We start from the raw sequence: 14,493 nt of genomic DNA, 5'->3' as shown, positions 1-14,493 counted from the left end.
AGGACTTTTATTTTTGATTTAAGCATATTTTACTATTTTACCTGTGTGAGATATTCAGTGCAAGTGTTTAGGTTGAAACTGTTTATTTCCATACTGCAGTATCACTACTACTAAAACACTTTCTCTGCCACTCCTTACAGTCCTCTGTGAATGAAGGACACACCCATTACTTTTCCAAAATGTGATTAGCTTAGCAAATTAGTTGCATTACACTAAATGCAAAGGTATTAGCTGTGCACTCTATAACAGGTTTAGAGTGAAAGTTAGGAAAAGTCTCACCCTCTCTTGCGGCTAGCCCAATTTGTGGACCGTGAACATTCAGTTGAACACAGTCTGTCATCCTCCCAAAATTTACTGTGCTGCACAGAACTGTGCCAGATGCATATACTTATAGCAGGAAGATAATACACACAGCTATACACACACAGCATTTGATAGCCTATGTGTGTCAGTGTAATAAATCATGTAAAGCAGGTTGCTGGTTGTTGCTGATGCTACAGTCTCCGTCTGCTCCACATGATTAGGAAGAGGATCATGTGGAGAATCTCCATATGTCTGCTTCACGTTAGGCTTGCAAACCCCTGGGGAGGCTCTGTGTGTGCATGCGTGGGTGTGTGTGTGTTTGCCCATGAACAAACCAGTAGGTATCCCCGCAGCCTGCATGCATTGCACCTGTGTGCGAATGTGCATGCCACCGTGTGTTTTTCCTGTGAATATTTCAGTGTGCACCAACGCACACTGCAGGTCCCTCATGTATTTGAGTATGCAAGTTCAATGTTTCAGTGTTTGGTGAGGGGCTAAATAATGCACAAAGAGACAGTAAGATTGAATGGATGAGTGTACATCTACTGCTGGCTAATTTTCTCTGTGATTTATTACCCTCTACTATCCCAGTCACAGCCAGCTGTGATACATATACACAAAATCCCTACAGAGAATACTGGAGACAGTGCTAGCTGGGGTGCAGGTTCTCAATCACAGATAGATCTTCTGTTTGGTGATTCTCTCTATTTATGTTTTCATTCTCATTTTATTTCTATGAATGCACAAAATATCCCAGTAAAGCAAACCCCACAAACATTTACACCTGGAACAAAAACAGCACCTGTGTGTTTTAAAGCTATTAATCTTATTAAAGTTGTACAACGACATATTTCATTATTAAAATATATGAAATGACTTTATGTGTCGTAAAGGAAAAACCACAGATCTCCCCAATTATTGTTTTAGTTCTATGCTGGGGGACGCTTCTGTTTTGGTTCAGCCCCTGTGCATTAATAAGCTTTTTGCCAATCGACTGTAACCTAACAAGCCACTACTAAAGATAAAACGCTCTTAAATGATTTGATTGTACCTTTAGTAATAAGATGGCTTGTCACTGGTGCAGTACCCTGAAACTCCCCAGTCACACAAGAAAAACAGGACAGCAACCTCTTTGCGACTAAGAAAGATCAGTGATTGTCATGACATTTTAGTAGTTATTTTTGTAGTTATTATAAGTGACTGCCATGCTGGTACTGCCATTGTAACACTAACAGAGGGTAGTAACAGAGGGTATTTGCACTGCTTTTGCTTTGCAATTGTAATTGCAGTTTGTAAATTGAATAGCATTGTAGAAAAACTGATCAATTCAATCTACATTCGCATGGGAATAGACTGGATTTTGTAAAGCTATTCTAGTCTTAAAAACAACTCAAAGCTCTCTCTATCTTAAATCTGGAGCTACAGTCAACTTCAAATCAATAACTAACCTAACATGCATGTCTTTGGACTGTAGGAGGAAGCTGGAGAAAACTCAGCGGGCAACTGGAGAACAAAAGGATCAGGAAGACTGAAGGCTGTCTTTTATCCCTATGTCTGAGAGTGTAAGCATGCAGATATTTTACTAAGGCTATATATAGTTTGCCATACCAGTTTTGCAATGACTTATTTTGTCAAAGCTAGGTTGCGACGTTTAAACTGCCACAGCTCCTTAAACAGTTAACACAGCTGTGTGAGTACAGTACTGTTGAGCTGAATAGATATGTCTGAAAACCAGCCCTGCATGGCTGAACAACTTTGTAACCAATCCCTATTGTCCCAAATGTCCTTCCACCTTCTGCTGTTCTAGTTACTCTCAGCAGTTTCACTTTTTCACGCCTCATGATTTCCTTTTCTTTCAGAATTACTTTCTCAAACATGCACATCTTTTATATTCCAAATACATCCTGTCTCCATCTGTTTCTCCCTCATTTGTTTGTTTCCCTTTAGTCTGCGTGCTGAGCTTAGTCCTCCGTCTCTCTTTATTCTTCTCGCTCCCCTCTTTTCACTTCCTCCATCACACTCTTTGTTGCATTGTCATTGTCTCCCCCTAATTCCCTCACCTCCTCTTTGGCTCCCTCATTCTTTGTCTTTTTGCTTCCTTCTTTTTCCATTTGCCGGGCCGGCGCATGTGTGTTTGAGTGTGTGCGTATGTTTGTGTCCGTCAGTCTACCGCACCACTGCAATTCATCATCATTTTATCTACAGCTCCCTTAATTGGATCCTATCACAGTCCCACCTGACGAGCAGAGAGGCGGGGGGAGGTGGAGAAACGGAGGATTCCTCACTAGGCACACACACACACACACACACACACACACACACACACAGAGTTCGGCCTCCTATGTCTAGCTTCATCAACAGCTGCAAAGTTGTGTTGAGACCTGTATTTTCCTATGCTTCCTGACTCCTGCAGAGATAACATTGAGATTTTTACAACACATTAAAGTGCACCGAGGAGTGAAAAAATAAATGCATGTGGATAAACATTACTTGTGTGTGTGTTCGTGTGCGTGTGTGTGTGTGTATATCCATGTGGTTTTGCCAGTGAATCATAGTTTTGCTGAGGAAGGTCTCTGTCCTCCAGAATCAGCAACTCTCAGCAGCAGCAGCAGTAGTGGTGTAGTAATGAATGTATCCGAGTCTATCAAACACTGGGGATGCAAACTGCTATTTCCTGGAGTAAGTGCTGGTTTCAGAGGTGTGGGAGGCTTTCAGAACACAGAGTGAACAAAAGAACCATAACAAATATCCATCCTATTTGAACAACAAAGAGCAGCGATGTTTATTAAAGCTAAAAACGTGAAAATAGTGGGGTCAAAAGTTGAAGTGTCTACCAGGCAATTACCCAAGTACTAACCAAGTAATAGCTCGGTACATTAGATAAAGGTTTTTAGCCCTCTATCAACCAAATACATTTAAAAAGACATTAAAAACTATCATTGTTCATATTGCTATATAGTTATTCATTATTGCTAACTAAAATATTATATATTATGTAATACCGTGCTATATTATTTATTATATTATAATAAATTGTACTTAGGTTTTAAACAATTCCCATTTTTTCACCATTGTCTTGTGAAACAAAATTGATATGTAATGCCATGAATTTTTACCTGGAAACACTTTGGCAGTTTCTGTGTAATAACCATGAATTAAAAGTGCAAAATGAATCATTTGGAATCATTTCATGGTGACAGCAGATAAACTCAAACATCAAAAGTCATAATCGTTATGTGAGAATACTTAAATGTTTGAAAATATATAAACTACAATGCCTAAATTACATTTTTATACATGCTAAATACTTACATTTAATAACCATGAAACAGGCTGCAAACAATCTGTATCCACTGCATTTCATAGAAATAATATGTTCAATAAAAAAGGTAATGTAAAATGTATTTGGTACTTGTAAATCATGAATATACAGTGCTGAGTAAAAGTCTTGAGCCACGCCTCATTTCCTTTCCTTCCCTGGAGCCAGACTTTTTTGATCAATAGTTCTCCAGGTTCTCTGAAGGGCCTTTGAAGGTTCTTTGGACACTTGCTGCTTTTTCTTTCATTTTCTTCAGTTTCTTTCTTTTGTTTTCTTTAATCACAGAACTGAACTGAAAATGAGCGGCAACAGATTTTCTAGTGAATCCAAAAATAAAAGGAGGAGTTCAGGACAGAGGTCCAACAGTGAGTATCTACAGGCATCTGTAAAGCACAGTGGAGGCTCTGTCATGGTTTGTGATGCATTTCAGTTGTTGGTGTTGGGGATCTTTTTAAAAATGATGGAGTTACAAACGCAGTCCAGCTTAGCTACCCTAGCTCGATGTTGAATCTTGTATCATTAATCCTCTGAAAACAAAATACTGCTGTAAAAAAATATTATTTTACTTTTTATTTTTCATTTATATATCGATGACATGAATTTTGTGGGGTAATATTTATTATTTAGCACAAAAAGTAAAATAATCACCATTATACATGTAACACATTTTTAGATAAAAATGTCTTATAATGTCAACAAGTCTCAACTCATTCCAAGAAATGTAAAAGTAATTTCAAAATGAATTTGAATCCAAAAGAAAGCTTCTGACATTGACCAGGTCATTTAAATATTCAAGCAGACACACAGCAATTAGTATTTTTGCTGCTCATGCTCTATTCAATAGGCTTTCAACTATCAGGTCACCGAGGACAAATCTGCCAGAAACCAGTAATAACGGCTCAAAAAGCCGAATCTAAAAGAACCTCACTTGCATGAAGCAATTATAGAGACACAAGTGACTATATATGCGCAAATTACCTTTCCACAGCACAAAAGAACTGTAGGAGGCATCATTACGATCTGCAAATCAACTTTAATACTACACCCCAGAACTATTTTTTGTGTCACCATCCAACATCAGAGGCAGACCGATTTCCAGGATCACAGCGCTGAAGCTCAATCTCTTCCCTTTGTGGAGAGAAAGTGGGCGACGCTGTATAGTTCAAAAACAGCAAGCAGCCACAAATCAGCGTCGCGTTTCGAGCCCAGTGGCGATGCAGAAGTCGGCAAATGACCCGCAGCCGCTGACAAGTGTGTGACAGGCTGAAAAAAAGGCAGCCCCGCAAAGCAGCCAGCGCCGCACGCCCGCTCCTGCTGCCTTTTTAACTGAGAGGACTCGCTATTGGACCTATCAGTGTGAGTGAGTGAGTGCTGCGGCGTACGCTTTGCATGTTAATCATATGTCTCGTTAAGTTAAGTCATAATTGGTGTCGTTAAAAACGCCTCCCCTCTGCCTCCTGCCCTGATTGGAGCCCGGGAAATTAACAGCGCCGGAGCGGTCGCTCCCCTTTTAGTGCTGACAGTTTGACTGAAGGCTAAGAGGCTGGAGTGAGGAGTGGGAATGAAGAGAGAGTGGTTTTTGCGACAGTCAGTCCCTGTGGCCATATGCCTCAGTTCAGCTCTCTGCTCTACCAGTCTATTACTGCCAGTCTTCCTGCCCCACATCGCTGGTTTACAGCAGCACGGCTGTCCAGAAATGAGCGTTGGAAAACTTCGCCTCCCCACATGCGAATGTGTGTGTGTGCTACGTGCTTCAATGCTTACCGTGGTCTTCTGACACTGTATGCTCGTGCTGTTAAACCTCAGAGCCGGGACGCTGTGCGTGTTGCCCTGGATGTGAAAGATGCACTCGTAATTTCTCTGTCCAGACTGAGGCTGGGGCAGGTTCTGGGCCAGCAGGGTGATCGGCCTCATAACTCCAGCAGGGATGTAGATCTGGGTGGAGGGCAGGATCTGAGGGCACTCCTGGAGGTGAGGAAAAAAGGAGTTAAAAAGACAATAATAAGCAGAGAATGTGACAGAACATTTTAGTTAAATTGCAGAGCTGGGTGAAACATCTTGCTGCTGCACAGATCCAGAGAAAAAAAAAGCTGATATTCTGTTAAGTAATGGCAAAAAACTCCCCAAAAACGACATACTGAACACGATCCATGATATGGAAAATTACTCTTTATTGCAATCAAAACTATGAATTAGAAATGGCATCAGGATCTGTCACAACTCCCTGATGACCGTAATTATGAAACCTTTTCTTTTTCTCCCCAAGAGCACCCAACCCCATTAGACACGATTCCACATGCAGCCCGGCCTCCTTTGTTCTCACTGAAAATTCACCAGCCTAAAATCTCCACTTACAAATTACCAACACTCCTGAGGATCCCCTCCTCCTCCCACCACCACCACACCATTTATGAAACACGGAACATTGAACGTAGCAGTTACTTGTCATAAAGAGTACCATTTTGGAACCAACCCCCTTCCCCATATTAATGAGGCTTTTATGGATATTAGGCATGTGTTTTTGCCGGAAAAAGAATCCACCAAAGGATATTCTAATTCTTTCTGCGTGGACAAAATTGAGAGCCGGAGGCAGCGTCTCCCAGGAACACGGACATTACTAATTCCACCATGCTGCACTGTAAAACACACTAAGGTCTAACAGATTACAGAGGGGACAAGACTGCGAGGCTCTTCCTATTCGGCAGCGTTTTGCTTCTCATCAATCAACGAGAAAAGAAAAAAATTGGCAAGAACAAAAGCCTCGCACTGAATTAATTGAGCAAATTGAAATGTCCAAGTGACTGTTCAGCCAAACCCAAAAAACAGCATACAGCTGTTGGCTGGAATCCATCTTATATATGTATTTCAATTAGTTTTTATCGGTTTGAGTTTAAATGAGATCCAGTTATGTCATCATATCCAAATTTAAGGACCAGTGCCACTTCATTTGCTTCTAAGCCATGTGCTCCATCACTAGGAGACTTTCCTTCACAGCTTGCTAAAAACGCTAAAGTGATTCAACTACAATATACTGTTCTAACATACTGAAAAAGCTCCGACTTGTTAAGACACTGTGTGCAGTGTGAAAGGCTAAAAAAAGTGCTTTTGCAAAATCATAAAGTCTGTAATTACATTTAAAGTACTTATACCTTCTAACGTGTTCGGTATTCATCCGGCGATCGGGGTAAACAATAATAAGGCCATCCAAAAACCCAACTAGCAATGTCTAAATGAAATTTTATTCCAGTTTAAGCACCATCGAGCGAGCTATAATTTTCCTATTAGGATGGCAAACGTTTCTATGTGCGCTGATAAATCAGTGGGAGCTGCATGCTATTTTAAACCGGGGATGAATAGCCGAAGTGAAAGCACACTGGCAGCCTCAATGTCTGTAGAGTAATCTCGGTATGAGTTTGCTCTGTGCTGGGGCACTGTCTAATGGAACACCAGTAATGACTTGCAGATTGGCCTGGGAACGGCAGAGAGGATGCTGAAAGAGGAGAGAAATTTGGACATAATGGCACCAAGAGACTCTTCAGCTCCCTTCACAAAAATATGGCGCACACTCAAAGCCAGAGGTGACTCGCACCAACTCCATACGGGTTTATGCTGGGTGAATCTACAGCGCATTCATCGCACATGTAGTTCAAAATTCGATGGCCTGAGTCCAAAGAGCGGATAAAACACCCAGAAGCGAACGAGAAAGCTGAACGATGCAGAAAAGAAGATGACAAGAAACGAGGAAAGCATAAAGTAATTATGACCTGCTGTACTGCTTCCCAGTGTAACTCTGAAAGGCATTATGTTGTGTCGTTAATAACGCTCTTAAAGCTGCCGTAAAATTTATTTTGCAGTGAATCAAATGACTAGGTGTTATTGGGAACGTCACGCACAGCAAGAAAGTGTGTTTACATTCAAAGGCGCTGAGCTTTTAGTGGGCTGGAGCTAATTGTTTTGGTTTTTCTCCCGTACTGTAAATTACTTTCTAATCAAAGTCATCTCCAGTGACTGAAAAATGAAGCCACCACAGAAGTGCCAAAAACTGCAGTTCTTTCAGACTGGCTCTAAAGGTGAGTCACAGACACATGTCAACATTTCCAACACTGTTTTTACGGTTTTTACAACTAAGTTCCTCACTCATCACAACTGAAGTATAGGTGGCTCCTTTCAGATGGTATTAGGGTTTTTTCCACACTCTATCATCTAAATATTTACTTAAAGAAAAATGTCACCCGGTAAACTCAAGCTTGTTATCATATACATCTTTCTCAAACTACAACAAGTAGCCATTTTAAGCAAAAACCTCTATTACCTGTGTCTGCTACATATTCTTACTGGAGATAATTTACACTGACTGACCACAATATTAGGTACACTTATTCAACTACTTCTTGGAGATATCTTATCAGCCTATCACATGGCAGCAACATTTAGCCATGAAGACATGGTCAAGACTACCTGCTGATTGGCAGAATGAGGAAGAAAGGCGATTTAAAGGTGATTTTAATGACTTTGGTTGTTGGCTGGTCTGAGTATTTCAGAAACTGGGATTTACCTGTGCAACCATCTCTAGGGTTTACAGAGAATGAACCGAAAACACAACAATATCTAGCAGCAGTTCTCTTGGCAAAAAATCCTCGAGGCCAAACGATACTTGAACAAAAAGAAAGGTAACAGTGACTCAAAGAACCACCTGTTGCAACCAAGGTATGTAGAAGAGTGTCTCTGAACACACAGCACATCTGACCTTAAAGCAGGTGGGCTACAGCAAGGGAACACCACCAGGTGCCACACGTATCAGGTAAGAACAGGAAACTTAGGGATGAGTTCACCGAAACTTAAAAATAGACAGTTGTTATTTTCTACTACGATTTTTGGATGGCAGGGTGACAATTTGTTGTAAATAACATGAAATCATGGATCCATCCTGCCTTGGATCAGTAGTTCAGTTGCTGGTATAATGGAGTTGGGGGGATACAAAGGGGCACATTGGGGGCACTTGGTACTAAACATTGGTACTTGGTACAACTGGGTACTTAAACATCAAAGCCTATCTGTTGAATGGATAGTAGCCATAGTTTTCAGTCATGTGACTGACTCCCTACCCTAGCGGGCAAAGCATCACTCCGTAATGGCCAATAGTGGACAGTCGGTAGTACTGCAAGACGAGAAAATATGAATTTTGTTGACTTGTGATTCATATTCTGCCCTGACAGCTTTATTGAAATCCCTGAAAGTGATAACGTCTTTCCCAGAGCTCCAGTTCGGTGACATCTACGTATCTTGTAAAGATCTTCTCACCATGCACGGCTACATGACAGATACATTGGATCTGGATGGGTAAATAACGCTGCTGTGTGGGAGGTAAAGAACAAGAAATTGTTCATCGTTAAAGCAAACGCAAGTGCTACATAGCTAGCTTACACAAACTACCACACGTGAATGTTAGGTTTTGTTGACTGGGACATTTAGAGTGTAGGGCCATAAAAGCTCTGGTAGCATTAATTTGTCACATTGTCTTCTCATAACAGCAAAGTTGACCAAGTAATTTTCCAATGTCAGAATAAATGAGCCACCACTGACAGCCTGGGTTGCTGTGGAGAAGCAGGGACTGGTGTGATTTGGTCTGTAAGGCAAGGTTAGAAGAATTGTGCTCACAGTTTGGTGCCATACTCTACAGCCTTCTGGCAGCTGTAAATAAATGTTGATTAGTGCATTGTGCACAGTAACTATCTGGAATTTTGACTATCTGTTAAATTTGAAGATCTTCAAATGATGGCTGGGAAGCAAACGACTCCAGTACTGTTTTTGCCTTTTGGGTGGCCGTGTCCCAGTAGTTCTGAGGTCACGTGTAAACTATTCAAAGCCTAACTTGTGACTGGCAGGAGACGGGGACGAACAGGTTTTTTTCCCCCTCCAGACAGGGAACATTTGGAAAGAAATCAGAAAGAGACGCAGACAGAGAATCGCTCAAGCCGATGCCATGGAGCCCAGTAAAGCAGGCTGACAGTTATCATTTTAAGCATTCACACATAGTGACTGGCTGCTAATGAACTCCTGCTCGAATCTAATAAAACTTGAAAAGAGAAAAGGGAAGGAGTGTATTTTGGGGATGGACTAGATGAAACAAGAGTCATTGTCATCATCATAAGGACCACAATCAGGCTTCTGTTCCAATCTTTACAAACACACACAAATGCATGTTGAGGCCACTTCACATCTGTGCCTCCCTGCTGCCCTCACTGGTCCCTATTGCTTCAGCAGCAACACACACACACACACACACACACACACACACACACACACACACACTGTCTCTCTTGAGGTCTGTTCCTTATTGCTGATGCACCAGAGTCAGACTAAAAAGCACAGCGCAACATTTCTCTGAGGAACACGATAATACGCACACACATCCCTCAGCACACATACAAAGGCATTCCCCACATAGGGTCTACATATAGAATACAAAGACGCACAATTGCACAAACCAATAAAGAAAAAAAAAAAGAGAGGGAAACACGCACAAAGGAGGGCGGGAATGAACAAAAGATTGGAGAGCAGAGGATTGTGGGAGCTGTTTCATTAGGAGTGGTGACAGGTGTCAGAGCTGAGTCTGCATCAGATAGCGGAGCGGTTCTACACAATGAGACACAACAATCTCTCTACCTGGGGGATTCCTCTAATCCCTCTCCTTCTCTCCTCTCTTTTCTTTCTTCCTGTCGCTCACACTTGATCTTTAGGTTCTCTGTAGCGCTCTCTCTCCCTTTGTTGCTTTGTTTCTCAGTCTTTGATTGTGTTGCAGGCGAAACGGTTAAACTGTACATCCATCAGGCAATCTTTATTTAAACCAATCAAATGCAATTTTCAGACAAAAAAGGGAGGCATAAATGGATCAGAAAACTAGGTGACAGCCTATACTAGGTGCTGCAAACAGACTGGAAAGTATCAGTAAATTAAGCTTTAGTCGGCAGTAATTTACTGTTAACAAGCATTGAAGTTTAGATTTATAGTTTTAACCTAGTTTGTGTGATAAAAATAATTACTTCAGGAATTATACGCAACCTATCATAGCCAGAGTCGAGGTTGTTAGTCAGAAAAACGAATGTATCAATGGGACACTATGATACTTAAATACCAGTCAACAACAAAAGTTCTACACTGACACAAATGTCCTACTCTAATGTGGACCGGCACAGCAGCACAAAGAGCACAACGCGGGAAACGGTTACAGGTGCAGGCTGCGATACCGCAACCCCGACTGCTCATCACTGTGGTTGTTGCCTCTTACATTGTTTCTGGCCTCATTTTCACCCCATGTCAAGCTGGTGTCCTTTTATACCCAACAAAAAACAAAATGAAAGTGATGTTCATGTCACCACTCATCTAAAGTTGCAGATCGATCTGCTACGCGTCTGAAAAATGGTCGGCTGATTGCTGTGCAGGAAATAGGCACGTTTGATGATTTTTCATCCATCCTCCCATCAGCACTACAGAGAAATCGAACGTGATTTACAATAATGGGTCACTTTGGGACACTCAGCACTGATAAAACCCAACAACAGCTATATATATTCTGATGACAATTATACACCTAAAAGTTTAGATGTGCAACAATGTGCAACTGTTACTCCCCCCAGTTTGCATGCGTGCTATCAAACATGATAGCTCAGAAAAGTTTTGAATGAATTCTGATAAAACCTTGTAGGGGTGTAGAGTGAGCTCATCTTAATCTATTAAAAAATTTGGCTTATATCCACCGAGGTCTTCAAGGTCAACTTACTGATTTACTGCTTGAAAATTGACTAAAAGCCTTAACATAGAAACTATGATTCTCACAAGTGTGGTGCGTGTTGTCAATATCATCTCACATTTGACCTCTGACCTCAAATAAGGTCACAGGATGTCTTTTATCTTTACAACTGTGGTTTAAATTCTACTACCTTTGGTTGTATTGGGAACATTTCAGAAATGATACCGGCATGTGGGGATTCTCAATATCACGTCATAGCTTATATCTATATATCATGTCACATTTGACTTTTACATTTAACGCAAGTTTTTCCTTCAAGTTGACCCCAAAGTGCGTGATCAGTGTTGTCAATTAAAATTGTCAAATAACAAAAGCCTTCACTTTGCATGTTTTTTTTACTGTATGTAAATATGTTTGTAAAGAACAAATAAAATAAAATGAATATATACAAAATACAAAACTGTTCCTTTAACAGTAAATGCTGCCCAGAGAGTGAGCTGCCTTGGCAGAGCTTTGCGCTGTGTCAGAGGTTCTTGTTCCTAAGGATTTCTAAATAATATCATGATTTAGTTATTAAATGTGCATTACTGATTCAGTCCTCATTCCTAAATATTGCTGTTATTATTGCTTTGGCGCTGGTTCCATGATGCACGTGGAGCAGCAAGAGTCAAACAGTCTCATTCACACAAGCAGCCTGCATCTCTTTCTAAACCCTAAGCAACTTATTCTGCCTAAATCTGACTGAATAGTGAAGGATGCAAGGAAAAGCCCAAACCATGTTCACAGTCTGATGGACTCACCAATCACCTGTGTCCTTATATGCTCTTTAAAACAGCTTTTACACATGTGTCCTATCAGGGCTATGATAAAATAGTTCATAACCGTTTCCACTTTTTTTTGTATAAACAGTTTAATCTTTACAGTTACACCCCGATAAATGATAAAACTAATTAAACAAAGCCAATTAGACAAGCTTTATTAATTAACTGTTGACTCTAAAACTATTAAGCAAAGTTTAATTAACAATTTAACAATATTAATTTATTAATAATCTTTATAAAAAAGTGTTACTAAACTAGATCTTTTTACATGTCATGCACACTAAGAACAGGAAACAGAAAACACTAAAAGATGAACACTGTAAAAAGTAACGGTGTTACTAGATGATTAAAATGTTAATACAATGGGCTAAAAAGCATTACAATGACCATCAGTGTAGTGTTGATGGATACTTAAAAGGCCCAAGAAAATAAATAATGATAAAAAAACATGAACTAGAATGTGAAATATTCAACACTGTATGAAAGTGTCATTATTCATTTAGAATATTCATAAAACTGCGTATCAGTACTAAAAAAAACAACTAGAGAAATGTCTTGTTGAGATCCAAATTTACTGCACTGAAAGCAGAACGGTGAGGCAGAGGACGAGCAGTGATAAACCACTGGATGAGAAAGGGTGAGGGAGGTGAAGTTAGAAGGAAGGAGGGGAGGAGATATGGAGGCGAGACGAGGTCTTGGGAGCCATACACTCGTTTATTAAAGTGGGGGATGAGAGTCAAGGAGGTCAAGTTCCCAGCAGAGCGAGGCAGGGGAGGAGCTCAGCAACATGGGAGGCGTACACAGCGCTTATATCTTTCCAAACTAATTCCCAGACTGGTAATACAGACACACAGAGACACAGGCTGTGCTACGTCTAGATGGATATGCACTAAATACACACATGCACACACATTTATCATCTCACTCACTTTCTCACACGCACGAACTGATCCAAAGCTAAATCTTGCCCTCTGGCTCTGTTCAGTAAGCTAGTGCTTCGGCCTGTGGAGTGTTTTACAGTAGCCTTGGGGCCAAATACACAGATACTGTGATCAAAGGTGGGAAGGTAAGCCTTCAGAAAGAAATTAATCTGAGTTCCTCTTCCATATCAGCAGTGTGAAATCTCTATTACGTCTCTGTCAGCTGCATCTGTAGGCCTACAGACTTTAACCTTTTTTTTTTTAAGTTTCAGAACTTATTTTAGGAAGAACATTAACCAAGTTTTTAAATATATTTGATTTAACAGGTAGATACATGGGAGGATGTATATGGATAAAAACTAGCAGAAGTTGAAGTTTGTCTGTATTAAAGGACAAAAACAACCAATGACATCACTGCCTACATTTTACTGCCACAGCAGAAAAAGTACTGCTATAAATAATGATGATATTGATGTCTGCCATCATTTTAGCACAGTTCATTTTGGCATTCAAGATAAAAAATCATAGCTGAAAATCATGAATAAAGGAGAGCCATCAATAAACATTTCCTGGTGAGTTAGAAAGTTATAACTAGGGATGGGTACCGGTGTCCGGTGCCATGATGGCAACGGTTCTGACATAAACGGTAGTAACCAGACCGAAAAGCAGCGCACATTTCGGTGCTTTATTTCGGTGCTTTTTTTTTCCTGAGCCAATTCTAGCCAATCATTTTACGTTTCCGAGGATAGTAGGCGGGGCCAGGTACGTACGTTCTTTTAGAGCACAGCTACAGATTAAAAATGCCCAAGGCGAAGCGGTCAAAAGTCTGGCTGTACTTCACAGCAAAAGGTGCAAACTCAGCAGCCTGCAACAAGTGCTTTAAGCTGATACTGTGATACTGTCAAAGGAGGTAACACCTCAAATCTGATGAAACACCTGGCGACGCATAGCGTTTTTTTTTTAAAGCCGAGAAATGCGCCGTGTTTGATAGCTTGCTGCGAGACCTCACACCGTGCACATCTACTGCGGGTGTGGTGCCTGTTATCGGACCGGAGTTAGCAACATCCCCCAAAAACCCGAAGAGTAGAGTCCTGGCCCCTAGCCCTGCCAGCGTAGCAGAATGATGACGGATGATGATGATGATGGCAGCAGCAGCCGTTCTCCTCTGCGTGAGTAGCTTCATGTTATTTGTGTGTAATTAACGTTGAGTACGCTAACCACATTATTACATTAATGCATGTAAGGTGAACTAGCAAACACCGTCGTAGTTACATGCGGCTGTCTTCTTGTTTGATGGCAGATACTCCCTTCACCCTGGCCAAAAAGGCTAAAATGACCAAAGAAAAAGTGGAAAACAGTTAAACATGAGAGGTTTTTGGA

The 14,493-nt window shown here is 40.8% G+C and overlaps 1 protein-coding gene across 2 annotated transcripts in view; it reads right to left on the bottom strand.

Annotated features, from left to right (window-relative positions):
* Nucleotides 1-14,493, bottom strand: part of LOC100695575 (plexin-A1) — a 310,610-nt gene that overhangs the window by 95,943 nt on the left and 200,174 nt on the right. For both annotated transcript variants that reach the window (XM_019350036.2, XM_003449115.5), the window contains exon 10: nt 5,387-5,587. In XM_019350036.2, coding sequence (XP_019205581.1) covers nt 5,387-5,587 — 201 coding nt within the window. The remainder of the gene's footprint in view (nt 1-5,386; nt 5,588-14,493) is intronic.

The sequence above is a fragment of the Oreochromis niloticus genome, linkage group LG20, assembly GCF_001858045.2.
Source record: "Oreochromis niloticus isolate F11D_XX linkage group LG20, O_niloticus_UMD_NMBU, whole genome shotgun sequence".
Taxonomy (NCBI): Eukaryota; Metazoa; Chordata; class Actinopteri; order Cichliformes; family Cichlidae; genus Oreochromis; species Oreochromis niloticus.
The sequence above is the reverse complement of the archived record's forward strand: the minus strand, read 5'-3'. Positions and strand labels throughout refer to the sequence as shown.